This window comes from Leuciscus leuciscus (assembly GCF_965113295.1).
Source record: "Leuciscus leuciscus genome assembly, chromosome: 10".
NCBI classification, from domain to species: domain Eukaryota; kingdom Metazoa; phylum Chordata; class Actinopteri; order Cypriniformes; family Leuciscidae; genus Leuciscus; species Leuciscus leuciscus.
Window position 1 is genome coordinate 34441958 of NC_138734.1, and position 27496 is coordinate 34469453.

At 37.2% G+C, this 27496-nt stretch overlaps 4 protein-coding genes across 5 annotated transcripts; 1 reads left to right on the forward strand and 3 right to left on the reverse strand.

Annotated features, from left to right (window-relative positions):
- Window positions 1-75: 75 nt before the first annotated feature.
- On the reverse strand, window positions 76-4720 carry agk (acylglycerol kinase). The gene is made up of 15 exons (XM_082181617.1): window positions 4474-4720; window positions 4327-4366; window positions 4021-4100; window positions 3864-3939; window positions 3674-3766; window positions 3535-3567; window positions 3355-3449; window positions 3207-3276; window positions 3029-3108; window positions 2875-2932; window positions 2616-2763; window positions 1993-2090; window positions 1822-1892; window positions 1387-1471; window positions 76-1294 (listed from the first exon to the last, which is right to left on the reverse strand). The coding sequence occupies exons 1-15, from the start codon at window positions 4581-4583 to the stop codon at window positions 1163-1165; spliced, it is 1269 nt and encodes a 422-aa protein (XP_082037743.1). The 5' UTR covers window positions 4584-4720; the 3' UTR covers window positions 76-1162.
- A 219-nt stretch (window positions 4721-4939) lies between these two features.
- On the forward strand, window positions 4940-11648 carry ighmbp2 (immunoglobulin mu DNA binding protein 2). The gene is made up of 15 exons (XM_082181895.1): window positions 4940-5209; window positions 5312-5481; window positions 5591-5780; window positions 5992-6089; window positions 6204-6367; window positions 6470-6670; window positions 7316-7463; window positions 7564-7738; window positions 8138-8320; window positions 8650-8768; window positions 9067-9161; window positions 9292-9415; window positions 9571-10413; window positions 10495-10694; window positions 11149-11648. Exons 1-15 carry the CDS (start codon window positions 5133-5135, stop codon window positions 11344-11346), a joined length of 2985 nt encoding a protein of 994 aa, XP_082038021.1. The 5' UTR covers window positions 4940-5132; the 3' UTR covers window positions 11347-11648.
- A 1232-nt stretch (window positions 11649-12880) lies between these two features.
- Window positions 12881-16806, reverse strand: LOC309507607 (zinc-binding protein A33-like). Of its 2 annotated transcripts, XM_082181899.1 has the most exons (6): window positions 16393-16806; window positions 15916-16011; window positions 15056-15286; window positions 14681-14703; window positions 14480-14598; window positions 12881-13792 (listed from the first exon to the last, which is right to left on the reverse strand). In XM_082181899.1, exons 1-6 carry the CDS (start codon window positions 16792-16794, stop codon window positions 13278-13280), a joined length of 1386 nt encoding a protein of 461 aa, XP_082038025.1. In that variant the 5' UTR covers window positions 16795-16806; the 3' UTR covers window positions 12881-13277. The 2 variants fall into 2 exon arrangements, with proteins under 2 accessions (XP_082038025.1, XP_082038026.1); XM_082181900.1 differs by lacking the exon at window positions 15916-16011.
- A 1959-nt stretch (window positions 16807-18765) lies between these two features.
- Window positions 18766-27492, reverse strand: rapsn (receptor-associated protein of the synapse, 43kD). The gene is made up of 8 exons (XM_082181901.1): window positions 25436-27492; window positions 24265-24603; window positions 22485-22643; window positions 20112-20210; window positions 19466-19588; window positions 19294-19347; window positions 18979-19178; window positions 18766-18899 (listed from the first exon to the last, which is right to left on the reverse strand). Exons 1-8 carry the CDS (start codon window positions 25658-25660, stop codon window positions 18827-18829), a joined length of 1272 nt encoding a protein of 423 aa, XP_082038027.1. The 5' UTR covers window positions 25661-27492; the 3' UTR covers window positions 18766-18826.
- Between the last annotated feature and the right edge of the window lie 4 nt (window positions 27493-27496).

A 27496-nucleotide genomic window follows, 5' to 3' on the forward strand; every position in this document is an offset into this window, starting at 1 on the left:
ACAGTATTTGAGGGTAGTTTTAAGACAAAACACGTATCAACTGAAATGATAAATGCATGGAAGAGCCTTTATAAATAAGAGATTGATAATGTCTTTATTTCTTGGTTCATATCTGGTTAGACATTTACAGTATCTTGTATCAAGAAAATTCTAGAGCTATGTTTGCACTCCCAAAAACATTCTCTCAAAATAAACCAGTCTGGACTATAATAAGTTAATAACAGTATGACAACCTCATCCATGCTGTTAAAAAACATAAAAATGACACCATTTTTGAGACATAAACTTACTTTAACACATAAAACCGCCTTTCCATTAAAGATCTAGTTTACCTAAAAATGAAAAACTTGTCAATTACTCACCCTCATGTCATTCCAAACTCGTAAGACTTTTGTCCATCCTCGAAACACAAATGAAGATTTTTAAATGAAATCTGATAGATTTCTGTTCCTCCATAGACAGCTACACAACTGATGCTTCAAAAAGTTCATAAAGAGGTCGTAAAACTAATCCGTATGAATCGAACAGTTAAGTAAATTTTCTGTAGAGACACGACCACTTTATATAATGAACAGATTTAATTTAGGCTTTTATTCACATATAAACATTGATCAGCGAACATAAACAGAAGCTCAACTGAACCTGCTTGACGTGCGAGAACAAACCTCTTGCTGAAGCTCAAACGTGCTGCGTAACACATGACAATTAACCTCACTGGAATGAACCTTGCATTTACAACTGATGTGTAAGATGATGAATGTTTATATGTGAATAAAAGCCTAAATTCTGTTCATATAAAGCGATCGAGTCTCGAACTAAACCGCTCAATTCATGGATTAGTTTTACAATCTCTTTATGAACTTTTTTAAACATCGAAGTGGTATTTGTGTTCTGAAGATGAACGAAAGTCTTACGGGTTTGGAACGACACGAGGGTGAGTAATTAATGACAAGTTTTTAATTTTCTTTGGTGAATCAACTCTTTAAGGTCCATAGAACACAACATGTTCTTGTTAGAGTGTGATGACTTAATGACAACTCAAAAGTTCATTTGACTCCACTGGTTTTCCAGTTTCCCTCTTGTAGTTTTAGGAAAACGTCTCAAAACATCTGCAGTCCTCTACACAATTCGTTACGTAACCAACATTATCACGGCACTGTCATCACTGAGCCTGTGCAAGCTGCTCCCTGCGCTCAGCATTGCAAAAGAACCTCAGTTTCCGTGGCAACAGTCTCACTTCCACAGACATTGCCTCATATTCCTCATTGTCAATGCCATAAAATCCGGCGCCCTCCTGTGGACAGGAGAAGAAAAGCAATAGATGAGAACGGCTGTCTCACAGATCAATGAAGAAATCAGTTCCAAAAACTTCCAAAACACACTGACCTCTGGGAGATTGAGACGAGCAGCACTGGCTTCTACCTGCAAAGTATTTTCTATGGACTCCATTGGGTTTACTGCTTTCTTAGTCCTGCATAACATAAATCAATATTCATTCATGTCCACAAATCTATTCTTTTTATGAGACCTTATAAAAGACTAGAAAATACTTAAGAAGAAGAATTTAAATCGTAAACATAATTATTCAAAATACAACACAAACTATAAAATTGATATCTCACAAAAAGCTTAGTTTATTATTTATATTTTATTGAAAAATAATAATTAAATGGATTTTTTTTATTCTTTTTTTTTTCTTAAGTCATGGAATATTGCAGTATTTATTATAAATGATTTATAATAATGTATTATTATAATATATAATGATGTTATAATTATAAATAATATAAGTTATTACAATATAAAATGATTTACACTAACCCCTCAGTGATGAACTGACCAACTGTGAGGGAGTCTGGGTCCAGAGTTATCAGCATAGAATCGTCCACACGCTGAAGACAGTAGACAATACCAATCAGAACAAAACCTCAAGGCTATTTTACATTTAGATATACAAAATATTCCAATAACGAGTGTTATGTCAGTACTCACTCTCTTCACAGGGTTCTTATTGTGTGTGCTAACTGAGAGCTCCAATGTGGAAATGTCTTTGCTCTCCCATCGCTCTGGCTCGGGTTCTACCGGTGGCTCTACCAACACAAACGGATTTAAACAAGAATTAAATACTAGATATAAACAGTTACACAAGAATTGCCCTGGATTGCTTAGCAATAAGTCTGAACCTGCTTTGAGACAATATCAGAGTAACATTATTCATATCAGGGCTGGGTTGAAAATTTCGATTTTAATCGATTCTCATTTTGATAAAAAAAAAAACTGCCTTATGTGTTATTTAAATGTTTATATTAATTTTACCTTCAATTTTATAGTTATGTACCAACTGACAGGGTTCCCTAGTTTACAGCATTAGTTGAAAGAGATTTGTTTTTCCTTCAGAAAAATAGTCATGTACTGTCTCTGATATATATCAAAATTAACCGATATCTAATCGAACTGAATTAAAATCAGAATTGAATCGCAAGCATCCGAATCGAACGAAATCGTGAAATTTGTGTCAATGCCCAGTCCTAATTCATAATATGCTATGTTTTATATAAAGAAATATATTTGTAAAATAGAAAGGGTTTATAGAATAGAAATATATTATAAAATACCTTCTATAGGAGGGTTCCAGTAGTTCTGGAGTCTGCGGTAGATGCGGTAAAGGAGGTTGGGCCTGTGTGGTATTTCAGTGGGCAGGTCAGGTGGACGAGGTACAGGAGCCAGATAGGAGAGGGACGCTTGGTGACTCTGTGGCCACTCCTGTAGGAGAGAAGATAATCTGATTAATCCAATACTCACTAATATGTAGGCCTCGTATATGATGTACATGTAACTGAAATATGATCACTGTCAATGAAGCACCGCACTCACCTTAAGGCTACTAAACCAATGTGCGGCTCTTGTTTTCAAGGGGCCAAGGTACCAATATCTTGACAAGAAAGAATCAAATTAAATCATGTTAGAAATACAAATGCACATTTTGTATTTATTTATGCTGCGAATAAAAAATTAAGCAGAAGCATACTTGCTGATAGAAGAAGCGACGTCTCTAAATGCACCCCAACGTAAGCATAACAAAGCAAACACTGGCTGCTCCTTCTCACCCTAAGAACAGAATTACACAATCAACTCTGTGTGAAGGAATGAAAATAGTCGATGCTGTCAAATCTTAGGTTCTCTTTCAAAATGCCTGTCAAATTCACTTTTATTTGCAGAACATCCAGTGGAACCGTTTCTCCTTTCAGTATTGACAGGGTTGCTGAGGTAATGTGCCTAAAAAACAGAAACATTTTATTACAATTTGATCACAACAAAAGAATTTTCTTTGAAAAGTGAAGTCATGAAACTTACTGTACTTTGTTGTCTGAAACTAGATGCAAACTCTGACTTAGAGAGTTACTGGAACCCAGAGGAATGAAACCGATTGGTATTTTACTGAAGTTCTCCTGTGGTTACAGCAGTTCAAATTCAGAAAACATGGGGATGTTTAATATAACTTAGTCTTAAAACAAATGTATTACTAGTACCTACCTCATCTGCTCTGCGCAGAAGGCCAGTTATCACCTGTGTGAAATACAATGCATGAAAACATGGGTCAAATACAATGCATGAAAACATTATTAAATATGCTCAAGTTGTCAGAAACCACTTTATGAAGATACTTTTGTACCTCCTGTAATGTCCCATCACCACCAGCAATGATCAGCATATCTGTTTGCTCCATCAACTCCATGAGCTTTTTCGCCTGGCCTTCATAATCAGTCTGTTACATGACAGAAAACAGATTGCAAACAATCAATAAGTTCAAAAATGCATACAAAAAAGGTGTAAAAAAAAAGGACCTGGGAACATCATGATACCTTCACAATTTTAACCTCCATACCAGCCAAGTGTAAAATGGGAGCTGCATTCTTCTCAAACAAATTATTGGCTTTTCTGCAGAGAAAATGTAACTATGATGAAACTGAAATGTGGATAAACAGAACTGATTTATTACATAAATCAGTATAATCGTACCCTTTACAGGCAGCAGGATTCAGAATGACTGTGGCTTTCTTCAGATGCTCCTGAGGTCCAATTGACTGCTGACCAAATTCCTGTGAAACCATCAGATACAATATATTTAAATGTAGGGAACCTAACGAATCTGGGTATCAAAGTTATTATAGTTGACAAAAGCTAAAACCATATTATTTCAATGTAGGGAACCTTGAGGTTCTGGGTATCAAAATTATTATAGTTAACAAAAGCTAAAACCATAACATTCTCGGAACTGGGGGGAAAAAAAGAGTGCGAGTTATTTTCAAATTAAATATTCCTTACCCTGGCCTCTATACATGCTTCTCTTCGCAGCACACTTTCACTGTGAAAAAATATTAGAATTGATATACATCGAATGAGAAAAGGGGTTTATAGATAGATAAAAGACAGAAACGGACAGTTATATAATCTTATTAACGTTATACAAACCAGTGCTTTCCATACAACCAGTGTCCTCCATATGACAGCACACACACAGCAAATGTGGACTTTTTCCAGTGATTTCTTACAGTCCGAAACACTTTCACCACCCGAGCCATTATTCTCTATATACTGGCTTTCTAGATATCCCACTGAAGGTACACTATTGCACGGCAAAACGAGTAGGACTGAATGTAGATCTTCACCGTTGACATTCCATCGTTCTCTTCTCCCAAAGCATGACCGGTGCAACAACAATATTCCTCCTCAAGGGAAATATCAGTTCCGCATCAATTTTGTCGTAAAATGTGAACACTTCATAATTTTTTATCTGTGATAAAAGGTCATTTATATACATGATATAATTCTGTAATCGCTCTAGGCTTTAATAGTTAGATACGATTACTGTTCGTGACGGAATTATACTGCCTGGATCTTCTGTGCAGAGTGGGATTGAATTTAGAGACGGACCCATTCCAGTGCATGCGCTGTAATATACAAACAGACATGACAGCCTCATATGATACGCACACTTGTGTCACTTAGCAAAGTTGTTTTTTTGAGATTATAAACCATTGAATGTTTAATAGATAAATTGCAAATAACCAGAGTAAGAATTTCAAGCTTATCCTTTTAGTTAACTTACCCTTCGAGGTGACTTGACAACTATGGAGGTTGAAAACTTCGTTTCCAAGACCCTCGAGCTCCTGCAAGAAGAGAGAGAGGCTGAATTAGAAGAAACACGGTAAATAACACGTCTCACTTTTCTACACGTGTATTTATCTAGCAATTCCTTTGTATTGCCCAACTGTATTAGTGAACTATTAAATATTGTTTGTGTTGTCAGAGCATGGCAGGAGAATTTATCTCCCAAGAATCTACAGCACAAAGGAGTGTTTCTGATGAAACTTCAGATCGGAAGCCAACATACTGGCATGTATGGCAGACGTCTAATAGTTTTTGAACCTAGGAAAAGTATAGGACCCTCAGTTCTTCCCAGCAATACCTTTGGACCTGGTGAGACATTCTGTGCAAAAAAATTTAAAATCCATTGGAGTACATGATTTCATACAATACTGCTAATGAAACCTAATGCTACTTGCTCTCTTTTGTATTCTGTTTATAGGTGACATTATAGGTTTGTATCAGTCAGAGGGTCAGCCATCTGAATTGGGCTCAGGTGTGGTAACACGTGTTACCCAGGCATCCCTGACGGTGGCTTTTGATGATACACAGGACAGTTTAAACTTGGACAGAGATGGACTCTACAATCTAATGAAGCTGGCAAATAATGTGACCTATAGACGACTGTCAAAGTATGTGCAATTATCAGTTCATACAGCTAGTATCATTAAATACTTAGGCCTACTATTACTAATACTTTTTTCCTCAAAATCAATTTTTTGGGATTTTCAGAGCTGTTAGAGTAGTACACAAAATCAGCTGTGTTGATGAAATATGCTCTGCATTAGTTTATTCGTGTTATGTTTTTCCACATGAAATTGTTGATGCATTTCCTTCTTGCAGGGCCTTAAAGTCTTTAAATGGATACAGCAATGGTCCTGCATCTTACCTGATCAGTGTCCTCTTTGGTTACTCAGAACCAGGGATATTATCACATCAACGTAAGCATACATGGAGTGACACCTGAAATGGATCTAAAATACAGCATTATGCAGGAAAATCACCCTGCCTAGTCCAATGGGGCCTTAAGTCTGTTTATGTTTCTTTAATTGCAGATGTTTTGGAATTTAGCAACACTGGGTTAGATAATTCTCAGAAAGAGGCTGTGTCCTTTGCAATGTCTCAGAAAGATGTTGCAATCATACATGGACCACCAGGGACTGGCAAGACCACTACAGTGGTTGAAGTGATCCTGCAGGCAGTAAAACAAGAACAAAAGGTGAGCAAGATATCAAACTCTAAATTTGGATAGATAAGGTATAAATTATTCGACGTAGTATATATGTAGTATTGTGATGAAACTCTTTGTAAATGTTAACAGATCCTTTGCTGTGCACCTTCCAATGTGGCTGTTGACAACTTGGTGGAGCGTCTTGTGAAGAGCAAGGTCAAGGTTTTAAGATTGGGTCACCCAGCCCGTCTGCTCGAGTCGATTCAGAAGCACTCGCTGGATGCGGTCCTTGCGCACAGTGACAACACCAACATCATTTCTGATATTCGCAAGGACATGGACAAAGCTTTTGTAAGAATTTGATTTCTCATAATTGTTTTGAATTGCCCATTTAACTGGTTAATTGGCCCCAAAACGTGTTTCAAACCTTAAAAGCACTTTTTTCAAGCAAAACATTTCACAAAAATGTTTATTTAAAGTCGGCATGAGAAGGAAGTTGTGATAGTCTTTTCTTCCCTATTGTGACGTATGAGTGAAATGGCTTCTTGAGCAAAAAAAAAGTAAGGCAGGTCCATCAGGAATTGACTGGATTGTAGGATCATTGTGGTTTGGCTGTTGCTGTGATTTCATGTGATTGACAGGTTGTCCTGCCCTTGCTCTAGTAAACGCATCATCAGAGATATTGCTGCAAGAGGGAGGGGAAGATATTTTGATTAAAGATTACAAGGGCACATAATAATGTGTGCAAATAACTGCAATATTCCATAAAAATAAGAATTGTCCATCCATTTTGATTTCATGGTTAAATTATAAAATAATAAATATACTGTTCAAAATTAAGACTAGCATTATTTGTTTGCAAATGCTACTTGGTTTTATGTTGTATATTCAAAACAGCAAACTTAAAAAAATGCGGCTTGAGTGTTCAAATGTGATTTGGGGCCATCTGGTATTGTAATACAGTCATAATAAAAAACAAATCTAATGCATTGACAGAATGAAATGAAGAAGGCTCGGGACAAAGGCCAACGGAGCAATCTGAAACGGGAAATCGGGGAACTGCGGCGAGAGCTGAGGACCAGGGAGGAAACGGCTATCACTCAGATCCTGAAAAGAGCCGATGTTATTCTAGCAACTAACACTGGCAAGTAAACCTTCCCTAGTGGTCATGATTTTTATTTCAGGAAATGTTTGTTTGTTTATGCCTAATTTAAACTCAAATATGATTGATTTGTGTAATATAGGAGCCTCTGACGAAGGTCCTCTCAAACATCTTCCTAAAGATCATTTTGACCTGGTGGTGATAGATGAGTGTGCTCAGGCTCTAGAGAGCAGCTGTTGGATTGCTCTGCTCAAAGCACGCAAATGCATACTGGCTGGGGATTACAAACAGCTGCCACCCACGATCAAATCACAGAGGTGTGGAGGAAAAGGAAATGTATCTTAAGTTTGTGAATTATTTGGTTTATGGTATCCATTCTTGATGAGCTCTAACGTTTTCATTTCAGGATATATCTTTTTAAATACTTAATATTTTTGGTCAATGTTTCTGATTAACTTTATGTAACTAAAATGCATGTTTGAGCTGTCTTAACTGAAAGCAACTTGCACTGGTATATCTTAAAAAATGTCAATGCCATACTTAAATGTCCTAATTTAAGTAGCTTGCTCCTGCCTTAATCTAAGGTGAAATCAGTGAAACAGTTTAATCTGTGAAGCCAGGCCCTTAAGTATGAATTACATTTAGTTGAAAATGTACTCTCATAATGATAAAATGTTGTCCATATTATAAATGTTATTTATCTTTAACTCTCACAGTGCTGCATCTAAAGGCCTGTCTGTCAGCCTAATGGAGAGGCTAATAAAGAAATATGGAGACTCTGTGGTTCGAATGCTGACCACTCAGTACCGTATGAACAGTGCCATCATGCAGTGGGCTTCAGAGCAGATGTATCAGGGAAAGCTGTTTGCCCACCCTTCAGTGGAGAAACACTTGCTTAGGTGTGTAAAATATGTTAGAAGTTTCTGGAGAAAACTTTAAAAATACTGTATTTTAAAGGTAGGTTATGATAGCTTTATAAAATGTTTTATTGGGTATCTTTGATTATCAATTTCACTATTTGGGCTTGTCCCTAGAGTTTTTAACTTCCCTTTTATCATGAATTTTAAATCAGGGAAATTCTACCTTGTTGTTCCCCTAAGGAAAGTAAAAAAAAAATACTGCTGTGTTTTAGACAGTGTTTAAATTTTTTTTAATGTTTATTTTAAGTTTGCTAGCTAACTTGTGTTGAGGTAATACGGAGGAAGATAACTGATTGTATCTTGAACAGAGACCTGGCTGGTGTTGCTGATGTTGAGGAAACCAGAATTCCCCTTCTGCTCATTGACACTGCAGGCTGTGGCCTGAATGAGATGGAGGACACAGATGAGCAGTCTAAAGGCAATCAAGGTTGATATCAGCTCCAAATACAACCTCCTCTTTATATCACTTAATATATTTAATATAAGGGGTTGGATAATGAAACCTCGGTTCGTCCTCTGTGGTGGTATGCCGACATTACCCTGGATACCATAGCTGTCGATACATCACAAAGACTTGCTGTCCTGGGCGCACCAATAATTTGCCCTGATATGTCTCCCATTATTTTATGTAGCTGTGCTATTGCTCTGCTAATTCATACATTATATATATATTTAATAATAAAATACTGTATATGAATAAGCTTTTCTCTTTATTCTCTTCACAGGAGAAGTAGACATTGTGGCACTTCATATCAAAGCTCTTACTGAGGCTGGAGTTCATGTCAAAGACATTGCAGTTATTGCGCCCTATAATCTCCAGGTGAGATGCTTTTTAAAGCACTTGTGTGTAAAAAAAAAAAAGCAATGGATTAGGATTACGATTACACTGCTGTTTCATTATGAATATCATTCATTCACGCATTAAAACAACAGGATTTTATCTATTTCAGGTGGATCTTTTGAGACAGAAACTGTCCCATAAATATACAGAGCTGGAGATCAAGTCTGTTGATGGTTTTCAGGGCAGAGAGAAGGAGGCAGTGGTGTTGTCATTGGTCAGATCCAACAGGAAGGGTACGCCAGATCTAAATGATGACTACATCTACATTTATTCATTTATTTACCCTCCTGACATTTCAAATGTGTATGACATAAAATGCACCTGCTTCTCCAAAGATGTGATTATAAGGAAAGGTTGAGATATTAATTGTCTTTCATTTACCCCAAAGGTGAGGTTGGATTTCTGGCTGAAGACAGAAGGATCAATGTTGCTGTGACACGTGCCAGACGCCAGCTCGCGGTAGTGTGTGATACTCAGACTGTTCGAAACCATGATTTCCTCAAATCCTTAGTGGACTATATGTCTGAACAAGGAGAATTACATACTGCCTTTGAGTACCTGGAAGACTGTGTGCCACAGAATTACATCCGTGATGAAAAGGACAAACAGACCAACGCCAAAGACGCTATATCCGTAAAACAGAAGCCCAAGAACCAAGGCAAGAAATCAGAGCAGGAATACAAGAAAAGTGCAAACAATAAAAGCAGTGAAGCGAGTCAGTCCAGTGTTCAGCCAGATCAACATAAAAACACCAATTCACTCCATTCTAAACCCAAAGACGTCAATCAAACACTAAACAAGAGAAAGGAGATAAAGGATCAGCTTCTGAACTTTTTGACAGACCCAAACAAGACAGAACTACAGTTTCCTTCCACGCTAAATTCCCACGAGCGTCTACTGGTCCATGAGCTCTCTGAAGAAATGGGATTGAGGCATGAAAGCCAGGGAGAAGGGAAAAACCGTCGCATAACTGTGTCCCGGCCTCCATCAGGCCCAGAGAAGCCTGTGAAGGAGCCTGAACAACCAGACATGACCGGATGTACAGCAGCAAAGATACAAGAAGAATCTCAAAAAGCCTCTTCACAGGCAGCTATTGATTTGAAAAGCCTACATTTGGAGCGAATGCGCCGAGAGCAGGAGAAACGAGAGGAGAAAAAACAGCAGAGCATGAGACCAGATTTCAATGCGAGTAAAAATCAGTCTGTTAAGAAACCCAAAGCGTCTTCCAAAGGTTTGTGATCTGTATCCCAGTATCTGAAGTCTTTCAATACTTTTATTATCTGTGTTACACATCATGATCTTTCTGTCATAGGAAGCACTAAGATAAAAGCAGGAGCCATGGATATAGCTGCAGCTGCCACAGCTGATGATGATTTTGACTCTCTTATCGATTCTGTGGTTAAAGCGGACAGCGTGTGTGCTTTTGTGAAGTGCAAAGCCAGCGTCCTCACACTAGGGCAGCTCTGCCTCCACTGTAACAGACAATACTGTCTTAGTCACCATATACCTGAGGTACACCTTGCTTTATATTTTATATTAAAGAGGTCATATCATGAAGAACTAAATATTCCTTTATTTCTTTCCACTTTCAGAACTTGAAACTTTGTTCCTAGTCTAAATCAACCATTTATTGAATTCATTGTATTCAGTAACCAGAAATGGCTGTATACAGTCAAGATGATGTAATACAGTGAAAGCTGGTTAGATGCTATTATAAATAAACACCTGAAGTTCTTTTTAATAATGTTCCAGGGTGTTGGGATCAGAGACTTTAAGTTTCAAGTTCAAAGTTCTTTCGAACTAAGTTTGGCGCAGTATAAAATTTGTAACCATGTCATACAATAAAAAACGCCAGAGAGAGGGTTGAAAATAGTCATTAAAATGAAATAATAAAACATTTATTATATGATCATTTTAAAACATTCATATTAAAGATGTGTTCTAAATAATGTATTGTCTTTTTTAGGTTCACGGATGTGGAGACAAAGCAAAAGCTCAGGCTAGAATGAGGATAAGTAAAGAAGGGGTGCTCTACGCAGGAAGTGGACAGAAGGACAAATCAATGGATCCGAATAAAAAAGCATATCTGCAGAGAAAATTAGACTCTAAACTGAAAGATATGTCATCTCAAAGGAAAACTAAAGTCAAAGACAAAGAGAACTGACATTCTAGGAGACACTTGATCAATCTAATGCTGTTTAATTTAAATGTGTTGGTTATTTTCTTGAAAAATATGTATAGAAAGATTTCTATGCTTTTAAGTTTGATCTTTAACCGTAAGCTGATTCTGGTAAGTTCCCAAATAAGGCTGAGAACAGCTGCTATTTATTGTAGATCCACTCTGGCATGGCTTAATGGAATGCAAATATAAAGATAAAACATAAAGACCAGCCATATTTAATTCTCCCAACTGGCACTGACAATGAAAAGTGGGTTTATGAATGACAATTGAGCTTGAAATACCAATCCTAATGCTTCCCTGAAATCCCTTTACAAGATTTATGTCTTGCAGAATTGTTGTTGGGAGCTTAGGTAGTTGCTCCACTTTCTCTCTCAGTGATTGATGCATTGATTATTGATGTCAGATGTAATCTCTCAGTGTTCCCATTAAGCTCTGAAGAGCACAGGCTAAGCAAAGCTTTGGATTTGGTCCATTTAATACTCCATTTAATATATTTTAGTCTACTACTACTACTACAGCCTGGTGTCTCTGTGTGTACAGTATATCTGTCCACAAGAGGACATAAGAGACTGAGGTGGCATTGTGAGCTCCATGGATGCAGTTAGTGGAGGATTTGCATGCTGAACACAGAAGGAGCATTACAAAGGGCAGTATTTCTAATAAACACAAGTCCTATGACAAGAAATGATGTGGCACTACATAATGCTTTTTAAGGTCCCTCAAGCCACTTGGTTTGCCACAAATTTGGTCTGGTTTGCACTTGTTTGTGTTTGATACCATTGCATTGGATGAATGAACGTCTTGTTCAGAAACTGAAACAATAGGATCATATTTTATTTAGTTTGTCTTTTTCATTACGGATGTTGGCCTATGGATGGGACAAAACTGAATGAACTGATAAATAGCAAACAAAAAGTTTCTGATGAAGAACTGCAATATGAATTGGAGATTTTACTAAACAGAATCACTCATACATAAACATCTGATGATAGTAGGTGGAAATTAGTCTTTTTTAGTGCTCCATGGTAAAATAAGACTGTGGTTGAAGATCTTTATATGTTATGTAGATTATAAGCAGAATTGTTTGCTTTACCATATTCCTTTTCTCTGTAATGGGTTGACCTTCCTTTGATTAGGAGGCCTTGTACAGTTCAAAGTGGTGTAAAATGCATTTTAATATGTTATCTAAAGATTTTTCATGTTAATTTAAGAGCATGGTTTGAAGCATATTTGTAATACTGTAAGTACAGTAGTAGTAGTCTTCTTTGGCTGTCCGTCCTGTGTGACTTGCAGATGACTCAGGTAGATGATACTCTGCGCTTGAAATGCTTGCCCTAAAAATAGCTCTGCAATGTTCTGAATCAGAAATAACCATTTAGCTCAAGTAAATAGTTACAAAATAGAAATATCCTTAAAGGAATATGAAGCATACTGTGCTGCTGCACTTTTAAATCATCATTTCACGTCGTAATCATGTCACAAAAAGTGGTTCAGTAATGAATAGCACATGCGTAGCTAATGTTCAGGAATGTTTATTGTATAACTGCATTAACATAGAATCAAAATAAATCTGAATGAGATCCAACATACAACATGTTAATTGTATAAACTGTCACAAACTCAAATACTGGCTACAACAGGAAAGCTTCTTATTACAATAAACTCTGATTTAAGGTGATTGTAAAAATTGCTGTATTACAGTAATGGAAATTAAATGATAATGACCCTTGAAAGTAATGGTAAAAAAAAGAGAAAAAGATGGTCTCATAAAAATGGCACAATGCACAGATGATCCTAAAATAAGCTTCATTTTTTTCCCTCTGATTTTGGGTAAAATGTGACCTTAACATTTATGTTGGTTAATAGTTGTTGTATGATACATATTTACATATTTGTACCGCATTACTGACACATTAAAGTGCACATATTCTAAGCGTGTTCCCCTCATTTATCCCAGTGGCAAAATAAGGAAAGATTCTCTCAGTAAACTTCTCTTTAAATGTGTAAATACTGGCACCATCTGCTGTGTTAGAAAAAGAAACCTTTCCTCTGTCATAGTCCAGTTCAACTGTGATTACCTGTGGTTTCTTTTTCAGAGTCAGTCGAGTGCGGGGAGAGGTCTGAGCCCAATAGGATTCCTCATTATTTGCAATTACCCAGAAACCCTCTGCTGGGTTGAGGAAAACTGCAGTCTTCCTCTTTATGGACACTCGTGCCACTCCAACGTACCACTCTTTGCTGTGTGCCACCTCTACATACCAGCGCTGCTTTCCTGAATCGAAGCCGCTAGCAGCAAGTACTGCCATGCTGCCCGTGCAGCGCTCAGGGTTATCTGGAAGCTGCTGCTTTTCCCCATAACTGATGGTGGTGAGTTCATCTCTGATGATCAAGTTAGGATGTGCCGTGTTTGGATCAAAATGGACAGAGCCTGTGAGATGGCAAGAAGAAAAACGATAATTGTCTTTTCATGATTTTGCATATTAGGCCTACTGTACTTGAGCAGTGTAGTCCTTACCAATTCATTTGAGCATTTGGAGGACACAATTTATTAAACCTGTTGTGCATTCATGGTTTTTAAACATTCCAACATTGCGCAATATATATATGTCTTGAGGTGCAAATACAATTTGAGAGCTATGACCCAAAGACATTAGTTTCAGAAGGCTTGAAATTAAGTGATGCCTAAATGCCTCATTTTGCATTCCACCTAAGAAAAAAAGTCATTGAAATAACCCTAGGATTAATAAACGATATCAGAATTGCAGTTTGGGAAGAACACTCCCTTTAAAGTCTCCATATAAATCGAAATTGACATATTGGAATATTGCAGTATTTATTATAAAAGCTTTTTTTCTTTTTTAACTCATGGGCCCTCGTAATCTTTAATCAAAATAGCCTCCCCTTTCTCTTGCAATGACGTGTTTACTGGCGTGAGGGCGGGACAACCTGTCACTCACAACGACAATGATCCAATCGATTCCCGATGGACAAAATCAGGTCTCGTCCTACATTTTTTCTTGTTCGAGAAGTGATTTCAATAGGGAAGAAAAGACTATCACAACTTCCGTTTCATGCTGACTCTAAAGTGCTCGGAAGACATTTGATGTGTACTTACAGTAGCTGACATCATTTTCCAGTTTTTTCCAGACCTTATGCTTTAATGATCCCAGGTACAGAGACACATCTATAAGTGCCCTTGTTGGATATTCTGGTTCAGGTACAGTGTGTTTAGTCCTAGAATGAATGCATTATTTGTTGATTTCAATGTGAAAAGAGAAAACAGACTGATTCAATTTAAAGCAATTGCTAACAGTACCGTCTTATTGCCTCCTTACATTCCTGTAGGTAGAGAAAATTTAAAGGTATTAGCATAATTTTTATCCTTTGAACCAGACTTTATTTTTTGCATCAGATAAGGCCAAATAAGGAACCTAACTTAAAGGTTTTGTGAGTGATTTTTATGGAGTACTACGCTGAAAATTATTAAAGAAATACAAAGACAGAGGAACATAATGAGACCAATAAGCTGAATGACAGGTGATGATACCATATACGTGGTTACACCAATGCGGCAGGGTTGTAAAAAGACAAGGATGTATTAATTCGGTAAGGAGGAAGTTCAGGAATATCTAATCTATAACATCGCTCACAGCACCTTTAAGTAGAAATAATGGTTTAAAAGCATATTGACCTTTAAAAATGTCAGATCATCTGCTATTATGATGGGTTCTATGTAGTTGATGATGTCAGAGAGCTCTTCAATGCTCTTATTGACCTCCTCCAGTTTCTCTCTCACCACCTCGGTCTTGCTGTCGCTCTCATTTTGAAGCACCATGAGTCGAGCTGCCTCCTCCTCCCTCAGGATTGTATACAACTTGTCATACTCTTGTTTTACTTCTGCAGCAGTTTCAGCTGCTTGTTTCTGTAAATTAGAATAACAGTAAATTAGACTAGATGATTCATAAGGAAGTTAAAGGGACAGTTCACTTTGAAATTAAATTTTGGTATGTTTCAGCTTACCTCAAGGGCATCCAAGATGTAGGTGTCTTTTTTTCCGCAGTAGTTTCAATTTTGATATTTTTAGGTCTAGATGTTGCCTTGGCTATGGTTTCGTTCCAATGAACTGCAGTAGCCAAGGCGACATCTAGTGTATATATCTATACCCGCCCGCGCTCTCAGATCACTTGGACGTGGCTGTGTACAAGAGGTAAAAACGATATAAATACTGTTCGTTTTCTCACACAAACCGCTCGTTTCGTGTCTTAGGCCATCAATGTGTACTTACGATGGGAAATTGTTTAATTTGGACGATGGGGAATTGTTTTAATTTGGACTCTGTGCATGCTCTTTGAGACAGTGACCATAGACCTGCATTATATGACTGACAGACAAGAACGGTTTGACCTAAAAATATCAAAATTGAAACTACTGCGGAAAAAAAGACACCTACATCTTGGAAGCCCTTGAGGTAAGCTAAAACATACCAAAATTTTATTTCAAAGTGAACTATCCCTTTAATGGTAAGGGGCTGTAAGTTTGTACATAGTTCACCTGTATGTATGCTTCCAGTTCCTCCAAGCTCCCCTTTAACTTTTGAAAAGTGGTTAGATGTTTTTTCAAAGGATTGTACCTAGTTCTGAGCACTTTCTGTGGGGTGAGTGTATGGAAAGAGCGTTTATAAACCAATCCCATTTAACTTGAGACCTTTGACATGCTTTAAGCCCATTTCTGCCACAACAATTGACATACTAAGTCGTAATTACGAGATAATCAAAATTATGAGATTAAAAAGTAGAAATTGAGATAAGTTAAAATTATGACTGTTATAATTTCGACTTTTCATCTCATGAATGACATTTTATGTCATAATTATGATTTTCAAAAGCATGATTTTTTTTCTTATGTGGCAGAAATGGCCTGTATAGCCCACACTCTAGTTTATATATCTACAAATGCTAATATCTAGCTACAAAAGACATAAGGTTCATAAAGTCCATTCTTCATAAAGGTTAACGTACGTTTCCTTACCATTATTTCCGATGTTGCCTCGGCTATAGGGCAGTAATCATGATTTCTGTGACCTCTTGATGACGTACAAACATCACAGATAAATTCTGCATCTTTCCGACAAAAAAGCTTCAGTTCCTCATTATGTTTTGAGCAAAACTCCACCGATTTAACCCTGAACTGCTCCGGCTTCTTTTTGAAGACATCCGAGGCTATCTTTAGAGCCAGATTGATTGAAGGCCTGGATGAGCGCTCTGTACAGCGGCACAGAGGACATTGCCGTGTTCCTCTACAGTCCCAGTGTGTATGAACGCAGGTTTTGCAGAAGCTATGTTTGCAACTCAGTGTGACGGGGACATCGAAGACCTCACAGCACAAGGGACACTGTAGATCCTCCACAGTGAATTGACAGCCTTCAGCCATCGGTGGTGAATTTGCAAATCCAAAGTCTTTGAGATGTGTTTTCTCTTTAGAAAATGTGAAAGTAGTGAGCACTGCAACTGGGACAGACTGGTTCGACCTGATTATTAAACTTTTTTTAAATAGTGTCTCTTCTTAAACATGTCACAAATGTTGATGTGCAACCCCGAGGACATGATGAGTCATGCTGTGGTCTGATTAAAAAGACATACTTCATCAGAAAGGAAGCTGCAAAAAATGTTTTTTATTGAAGATTTACCAGAAAAAGTCCATTGAATGTATATACAGGACTTATCTTAATTAAACAATGTGTCCAGTTCTCATTTTCAGAAGATTCTACTGCATAAACATGCAAGTATTGTGAGGGGAAAATGTGGAGAGGTAGTTATAACCTGTATGTAACCAGGATGTGAAACGGCTTTACACAGCATGCAGGGAAATTAGCTTATAGGAAAGGAAAAAGTTACTATAAAAATGAAAGTAAGGTAAAAGAGAAATAAATAAGCAGCATTTTTAAATATTGCTCCCATATATTAATCAATTCAACAATTATAAATCACCATGTCATGTTGTTTTAGTATGTACTTGTAAGAATATGTCTAATCACAACCATGATTAAATGTTGCAAGAGCTTATACTTGGGGCGATTTTTATAAAATATGTCTTGGGATGTGTTTTATTTGTATTTTATTATTTAGTTATGGAAATATTACAGGGGCAAAGAAAGAAGATCCACTTTTAAAAATAGTAGTCAAAAGAAACATGCACATGACCTCAGATTTCTACCTGAAATCCTCACAATGTAAAAATGATGAGAAATCAATTTAGCAGTTATGAAAAGTTAAAGAATTGACAGTTAATGATTAACAAAAGAATATGAACATTTGTCAGATGATCAAATAGATTGTTCATATGAAAGTCTATCAGTATATTTACCGCATGTAATGTTTGGGCATAGTCATTCTAAATTGATTATATAACAATTTGCTTATTTATTCATTCAATTAAAGTGCCCAGAAAGAAATAAAGATAAAAACTAATTTTGGGCCATTCTGATTAATCATACTCAAATACTTTAGTGCTATACAGGTTTTGTTGATTCAATACAGAGAGCATTCTCTTTTGTGAATCTCTGAAGGTTGTAGAAAATAATGGAGATGATACATAAGGTGATGTTAGAAAACTACTTCTAACCGCACATCATATAAATGCACTGAATAAAGAAATAAAGAATTTAATATAGACTACTTTTCACATTTTGTTGATTCAAAGTAAAATTCATCCAACTATTATCAGAAACAGTAAAGTAATGTTGTGTGTACTGTGTAAGTTTCTTATTAAAAGACATAAATAATTGTCATATAAATAGTTAACAAAATGCATAATTGGTCAAGTTAATAAGTTGAACACACGCCCCTGTTACTTTAGAATTTTACAGTTTCAGGAGGCAGTTAGAGACATTTGAGTTTACTACAAGCTCAAAGCAAACCTCAAACAAACTCAAACAGAACAGCATGTCTTACTGCTGAAAGAGAACACCTTTATCTTTTTCAAATGACATTGATCATAGCATTCATGAATTATTTACACAATCTGAAAAAAATGATTAGGGCTTGAAATTTGGTAGACGTTTTTGTTCTGCTCAGCTGAGATAATATAGCAATAATGTCCACTATGAAACCGCGTGATATGTAAAGCTCTCACCTCTTTGATGAATATCCTCACTAAGAGGACAGCAATGCTGCATGGTCCACTCAAAGGCTGTTTTTAATGTTTCTGTCTTACACCAATGCAGCATTATAAGGTCAGTTCAAAGAAATATCTGCTGTCATTCATGACGTCTCTGCGCTGAACTATTAATCCATGTCCTTTCAGTTCCACATTATTCCCAGTAGCCATGAAGGCAGGATGGAAACTCTGGAAAACCTCCTTTTGTCCAGCTAGAATGTTCCCTGGAAGAAGGCCCTGGAACTTTTGCTCCCAGACGAGTCATTGTGATGGGATTCAGCCGTTTTGTCCAAGACAGGAGTGCAATTCATACAAAACCCAGCTTCATTGATGAACGATGACATTTTGGGCAGCCCTTCGTGCCATTTGTCTGCAGACACCTGCATGTGTGAACAGAACATAGTGAGTTGCGTAGTTCCTCATAGCTGGTGGCTACATAGTGCAATATACAATACCTACTTGAGGTGGAAAATGTGAGAGCAGGGCAAGGCCTGCAGCTGCTGGTTCCTCTCTCCGATAGACTCCCCACACATGCCACAGTAGAGCTCCAGCTCTTCTACACACTGCAGGAACTTCACGACCTGCTCTCTCAGCTCATCCTGCTGCTCCTTACTGCGGTAGATGCCTTCACACAGGCTGTGCACCTTCAGGATGCACAGCTGGAACAGAATAACACAGAGATAGATGGCCAAATGCTATGCTAATGCTAATACAGAGCATGTATTTATCTTCTGAATGGGTTTAATGGCATGTCATCTAAAATAGATGCATCACCTTGTTTCCAATCGCCTCGGCCAGATCATGTGCTCTTTGCATTGAGTCCAGAGCCTGTGAAAGTCATACAATTATAAAGACAATAGTTTGAGATATTCCAGATGTGCCGATCGCAAATGTTCAGTAATGGACATCTATCATGACAACAACACAATCAAATCAGTTTCATGACCTTATCGTATTCCTTCTGCAGAATCCAGCACTTTCCCACTCCGACGTAGATGGATGCTTGTCCAAGGCGGTTGCCAATCTCTGACATTATGCACATGGAGGACTCATAGCGAGGGAATGCTTTCTGTATTGAAGGTGAGTGCATAAAGAAAAGCAACTGTTACAGGCTTGGTTGAGTATTCTACTATAGGAATGCAGCATTATGCAGGAATAATCGAAAAACATTCGTGATTATGGCTGCCGTAATTAGGTAATTGTGAAGAGTTTTGATTACAGAATGCATATTTTACATTTTTTGCAGCGTTGAACATTGTAGCAAGTTGCAAGAATGTTGTATATTAATGTAAATTCCATTTATCAATATTTACTAATCGTGATTATAATATAAAAGGAAATAAATGACAATTATGATTTTAGTCATCATAACCGTAAAGCACAATACTCTAATAATGTGTAAGTGGGACAGTGAAAAAATTGTTTGTATAAAAATTATGTGCCAAATGCACTAGTAATTTTCAGTAGGATCCCTATAGCAATGATATCCAATGTGATTTTAAGGATAAAAAAACTGAAATGCCAGCAATATACTGGAAAGAAAGCTTGAGTAAACTAGAAAAAAAAGATATTGGGGTTTGCATTAAACTTACATCAACATCTTTCTGACAGCGATGAATATCAGCAAAGTTAAGCAGACACAGTGCCTGAAGAGGTCGATCTCCATGCTGCAATGCAATCTTCATTGATTCCTGAGAGACATACGTTTTTATGTCAATATTAAGGAATCATGTATGCATGTTGTTCTCCAGTTTCACAAACTGTAACATGTAGGTTTATATTTTCCTTTTACAACATTAGTTTGCTTTTGCATGCTTTTGCCAAGTAGGCCTATATTTCCTTTACATTTTCTAAAAACCTAAAATAAGAACAGCTCCACGTTGCACGTATTGCACATTCAGTATACAGTTTAAGTAAGCATAAAGTTAATCTTACTGTCACTTCCATTTACGACAGACAATATATCCTCCCTCAGACATTCCCCAGGTGGCTCAAATGTCCCACCACCAGATGTTCTTTAACTTCACGTATTACCTAGAAATTATGTAATCACGTTGGGCCTCATCTATAAAACGTGCATGCAGTTATTTTAAAATGTAATAATATTTCACAATAATCTAAACAGTTTTTACTTTATTTTTGCTCAAATAAATGCAACCTTGGTGAACATTATTTCAAAAACATTCAAAAAACGTAATTATTCCAAACTTTTTGACCTGTAGCGCATGTAGCCTACTAACAGACCCCAAATCGAAAAGTTCAGTTGCGTGACAGCTGGCACATAGCCTGCATTAATCCCCTGCACTGTTCGACGTGTGTAAATCACTGCTGCAGACGGCACACATTGTGACGCTCACAGTCCAAAGCAATGACTGCCTGTGATATTTCTCTCCTCGTCATTAGCGAGGGGCTAAGTGTAAGCTCTGCTCTTCATTAACACTCCTCTCAGACGGCACCTCAGCAGGATGGACTCTCGACTGGCGTATTTTTATCAGCCATAGTAAAGAGGGCTGGCACAACTAGCCCTACAAATAGCTGCACCTGTCAGTTGTGTCGTGGCCCGAGCTGCAGAAATTCAGAGGCCAGGGTTACGCCAAGGGGACTGATAAATATGATCAACATGCGGCATCCTGGGGGATTAAGATGCTGCCTTAACATTCGTCCAGGTGACCATTGACCCAAGCTGCCATATTTGTAAGTTTATGATGCACACTACAACATAGTTTATACATTACATGCTAAATGTAGGCCTATATTTGAAGAGCAAAGTGGCCAAATGTCGTTTTTACAGAATAAAACTGGCAGCTGTGGTTGCTAGAATAATTCTGTAGATAATACAGTAAAAATGTAAAGATATTTACAGAGAAACCTGTACAAGTAACTTTTCCACAAGCTGAGGAAAATACTACCATAATATGAGGTGCAAGCAGTGTCACGGACACAAATACAAAACAGTATCATGATAACACACATGACAATAAAATAATGCAATAAACATTCATTAACCCTCTGGTGCTCTGAAGTCATTTTTCACTGAAAATTAAATTAATGTGAAACTAATTTCATCTAGTGGAAACTTTTGGTACTGCGCCCAAACAAAATCTTACTGAAAGCTCTTTTTTTTTTTAGATATCAAGCTCAAATTTGAAGCACAACTTTTTTAGATTTATGGCTTTGATTTTCTAGCAGAGTAAAACGTGTTTTGGAAACTATATATTTCATATATTTATTTTTTTATATTTCTTTTTGTACTTTTTCCACTTCAGCAATAATCTGCCACGTGTCGTTTTTAAAAAGAGACCAAAGTCTGTGCTCCAAAGCATTTAGGATTTATGACAGATTAATTTGGAAATTTCATTTTCAGGTCTATGCTCAAAAAGTGAATAAATTGATTATAACTACTGTATAAATATAATTTAGTATCATAAAATCCCCTAAAAATACAAAAATATAAATATAAATACTAAAATATAGTAGGCTACATTCATTTCATTTAAATTATAACTTTTCGGTCATTTTTGACCACCACACAAAGAGCACCAGAGGGTTAAATAACATAAGATATAACATAAAACTACATAACTGATAATAAAAAAGAAAAGAAGGAACATGATTATTAAAATATAAAACCTTCAAATGGGAAGTGTCACACGTAATTCTGGGAATGTCAATTTATGCCTTTTCACTTTAAATTTTAAAATGATTTGTTCTTTTTACTTCCAAAAATGGTACATTTAACAGTATTTTACTGTAAAATGACAAAATATTAAATCTATTATAGTTTTTACCCACATATAGAAGGGGAACTTACTGTTAACCAATTAACTGGTTTTTACTGTCACATTTTTTACAGTCTTTTACAGTTAAAATTACAATTATTTTTTACAGTGTATGTGGATAAAAAGTCATACACCTACATTTAAAAAAGGGTTGACGTGTCATAAAATCATATTAAATGTTTGTACCTCACAGCATTCCATTGCATCTGGTAAGCGCATCAGCTTCCTGTAGGCCACCGACATATGGTACTGGCTCATGGCACGGTACTTTAGACTCCATCCTTTACCATAGTCATTCACCAGTTCAGCTGCTTTGCAAGGAAAGAAGAGTGCTTTCTCATAATCCTGCAACAGCACAAAATATGCAGATAGGGACACTTATTAGCATAAAACAAGCTGTACATAATCATTAGGAACTTGTATCTTTAAGAATGTTGATTCAAAACACCAACCAATACTGATACACTTAGAATTACATATTAAGTCAATACATGAATACATTTAAATAAATGTGATTATCAGAGAGATGTTAATGAAAATGTAAATGAGAATGCAGAAAGCAACCAACCACTCAAAGCTGATCATTTCTCCTGTGCGGGAGATAGAACTCTGCCACAGCTAAAAGGAGCCGTCTTGTTATTGCTCCTAGTAGCGCTTACATTCTCTGCATGCCTCTTCATCACATACATATTACAGCAGGCCTTCCTGGCAATCCAGGGGATTTACTCTCTTCAAATCTCTAGTGTCAAGGTGAGTACAAATGCCTATATCTAGCCAAACCTGCTTTGTCTGACTTGCAATTGGATACATTGTACATAACATGAAGGCAGTTTGTTAGTGATGTAAAAACTTCGTACTCTGTCAGTGAGTGAAATATAACTCAAATAACTGTAGGCCTGAAACAAATACAGTATGCAGTGATGCTGGTAGACAATGATCATACTTAGGGTTTTCATCAGTTAATACATACACTACTGTTCAAAACTTTGTGGTCAGAAATATCTTTTAATTTTAAATATTCAGCAAGAATGCATTAAAGACCTTTACATTGTTACAAAAGATTTCTATTTTGAATAAATGTGGTTCTTTTGAACTTTCTATTTATATTAAGCAGCACAGCTGTTTTCAACATTGATTATAAAAGGAAATGCATATTAGAATAATTTCTGAAGGATCATGTGACACTGAATACTTGAGTAATGATGCTGAAAATTCAGCTTTGCATCAAAAATAAATTGTTAAATTATAATATTTCACAGTATTACTGTTCTACTGTATTTTTGGTCAAATAATTGCAGCCTTGTTGAGCATAAGAAACCTTTTTCAAAAACATTAAAAAACAAACTTTTGAACAGTAGTATACACTACTAGTCAAACATTTGGACATGATCTTAAAAACCTGATCTAAAGGCTAGATTGTAGACAATCCTATGAATGAATTAGTAGTTACATTGTACTTATTCAAATAAGTACTGACTAATATTAATTAACTACATTAATACAATTAAATACTATAGAGTTACGGTTAGGGTTTGGTTTAGGGTAAATTACTTGCAATTATGCATAATTTACAGTTATTCTATTCTAAGGACGTGTAAGTATGTCACCTTAAAATAAAGTGTTACTATTTATTTAAATAGATTTAGTTTTAATTGATAAGCGGATAGTGAAGGAAAAGTAGCCAACAAGTGACCAGAATTTTTGGAAACTCCTTCAATATTGTTTAAAAGCATCCCAGAATGCACCTCATTAAGTTAAAATAATGTATGTACTGGATCTAGAAAAGAGTTGACATTTTATAGATAGGCTATATATAAAGAATCTATATATATAATTTAATTTGGGTGACTCCATAATTTCCATCCACCCATTTGATGACTTTACTATTATATAAAATGTTTAAAATAGTAATAATAAAATGAGTAGGTGTGTCAGAATAAAAAAAAGAGTGATAATGTATTGATACCTTAAGCTGGATGTAGAAGTTGCCCAAACTGCAGCAGACCCTGCACTCCAGCATCTTGTCATCGTTGTTGTGAGCGTATCGCAGGGCCTTCTCGTAGCTCACTAAGGCCTTTTGGAAAACGCTAATGCCCAGGTAGGCATTGCCCATGCTCAAACACACTTGCCCATTGAGCTGTAGGCTAACAGTGGTGCCCTGCATGTTTAAGCAGGTCTCACAATATGAGACTGTCTTCTGGAATTCACAAAGCTTCTCGTTGCTGCGTGCCAGGTTCAGGTAGCCCTCCGTCAGGTAGTCAGGGTCCTCCATCTCTCTGGCTGTGTTTATCTGAGCTAGGGAGTACTGTTCGATGGTTGCATGTACATGGGGACAGAAAACACCAGAAGATAGTTCATTAATACAATTATTTTACAATTGGCATTGAAAATAAAAGCCCGTTCAGGTGTTTCCCCATAGGGAAAAATGTATCCTGTTGCAACCAGATATGACGCTAGACAAGACAATGTACTACTGTTAAGATGGTCTACATACCACAACAGATATCAAGCATGCTTTATTATTATTATGTGAGAACTACAGTTGTTTAAACACATCATAGTGCAAATGAAGTCTGTGCTGAACTTGGGAAAGCAGGTCCCTCTGCAAGGAGGTTTATGTCAACAAGATGCTCTGTGCTGAGGATCAAATTGCATGTGGCTCTCCTTACCTTCCATGTAACTATGGAAGTTATATATTATATGCATGTTTCGCATTGGTATATATATCAGTCTGAAATCTGTCTCAATAAGGTTGCAAGCAAATTGGTGCTAATCATGTCTCAGTGTGTGTATTTATCAATTATTTACCAGATATCAATGTTTAAAGGGATAGTTCATTTACTCACCCTCATGCTGTTCCAAACATGTATAACATTATTTCTTCTGCAGAACACAAAAAAAGTGCTTTTTGACCATACAATGAAAGTCAATGGGGTCCAATGTTGTTTCGATCCCATTTGACTTTCATTGCATGGAAAGGAAGAAATAAAGTCATACAGGTCAATTTAAATGAAAGATCCCTCAATTTAAATGATCCATTGAACAGTTTACTCTACATGTCAGTAGATGGAATTAACTTTTTTGACAAACTGAATATCAAGGCACGAGAGCAGGACGGTTGTATAAGCGGCTCTTACCTGTAGCATCTCTTTGTATTTCCCCATTTCTGAATGTGCTGTGATCAGACACCCTAAAACTCTAAACTTCCCCCCAGGATCAGATGTCTTCCTTAACACTTTCATCCAGACATATAAAGCCTTTTCCGTGTCATTCGACTGGTAGAGCTTCAGTCCCTTCTCAATCTGCTGTTTGGTTTGGTCCTGACCCATTTCTGCCTCAAAGTCCCTCATAAAAATAACCATCCGTTTGGCTCTTCGGCCGTCTGGGGAAGTGCAAGGGTGCAATTTTTTTGTCTTTCACCCGTCAATTCCACCCCAGAAATCTGCACCCACTTGCTTCGCTGATCCACAACTCTCAGCTTTGGGTGCAAAGAGATGTTGAAGAAACTGGATCTACGGCTTGCAAGGTATTCAGAGTACAGATCCTCATTGCTCATCACTTTGAAAACACGTCATATGAATCACAAAATCATGATTTTTTTTACATTAAAGAAACCAACCTCAGTCCCTTTGGAAAGCTGGGAAAGAAAGTTGAAGGAAAAAATGTGACACTAAAGAAATAAGTCTCAATCCAAGGTGCTGGCAATGATCTCCCAGAATATCTAGTCCTTCCACACCCGAGGAGGAGGAATTCTCTGTACCCTCACCCCCTACAAACCACCCCTTCATCTTTCTCCTCCCTCCCACTGCAGTGCTGGCGCTACAGCAGATGGCCTTGTCACTCTGGACCATGTGTCCCTGGTGGAATCCAGCTTCAGCCTCTGAAAAGATCCAAGGTCACAAAAGACGCTTATCCGCCGATCTTCATACCAAGAGTAGTGCTGTTCACCTCTACATCCTCACACCGTTAAGAGGCTTAAACACCACATCTATGAATGACCCTTAAGAAAAAAACAACTTACGGAAACATTTAGTCCCGAGCTACAGCAGAGGTTTGGACATCATGTGAAGTCTAAAAACAGACAGATATTTCACAACGGTGAAGCAGAGGGAGTCAAACGCTCCTCATAGAGTGGCAGTTCCTGTGGGTGGGCCTTGTTAAGCCGCTTGCTGTGCCACCTCCCAGCCCCCCAGCCTTGGTGTCAGCAACTGATGCTTAGAATAGTTCACAAAGTCTGACATGGTATTTGTCTTGAGTTACAGTACCGCTGCTTCTTGAAACATCAATAGGATCGAATTGTCGGGTTCTCAACTGAACCTGGCTTTCTTCGGCCCTTCCTTCCCCCTTTACACCCAGCTTCACGGATACAAATAGGGAGTATTTACTACCTTGCCATTCACAAGATGGCTTATGTTACTAAAGAAAACGTCTGATGGTTGTAAGTTATGTCTTACACAATTCCTGAAATGCTAACACACTGCTTTAGCACGTTTTGGGGACTGTATTGTGTAGAATTTATAATTAACTGAAATGCAAGTTAGAAAGCCCAGCGACACAAATATTTACTTCAAGTCTGTTTTAACACACATATGTGACGAGATGCAAGAAAAATGGACAAGTGGTACTCACTGCAGAGTCAAATGACGACCAACTCTAAGGGGGTGGAGGGATAGAGTTGTGGGTAGGGTTAGGGTGTGGTTGGATATTCTAGCTCCACCCATTAGGCCCAAATTACATTTGCTCCTCCTCGCTGGAGCTATAGCGAGGAGGAGCTAGAAGTAAGCTCCACCCATTTGCTCTGCAGTGAGCAGCTTCTCAAAATGGAGGTGCATCATCTTGCTCTCCAAATAAGCAAGTCGTGGTGCAGAACTCCTCTGTTGCACAAGAAAAACTCAGGAACAGAGGAAACTGGTATGTAATGTGATGTTCCGTGCTGTAGCCACGGCCAAAATCTTTGGACATACCATTTGAATACTTCAGGCAAATCTGTTATCGTTTGATGATATCGCAAGACAATTTGAAATCCAATTTGAGCAGCCAGAGCGTCCAGACATGAATGTAAAAATCTGAATGGGATGATTGAATCACCACCAAATGGGGTGGAAAAAAAGGATTCCATGTGTTTTGTTGCTGTCCAGAGTTTCAAAAACCCATCTGGATGTGCAAAAATGTAGATTTTTGCCGGTAGTCTGAATATA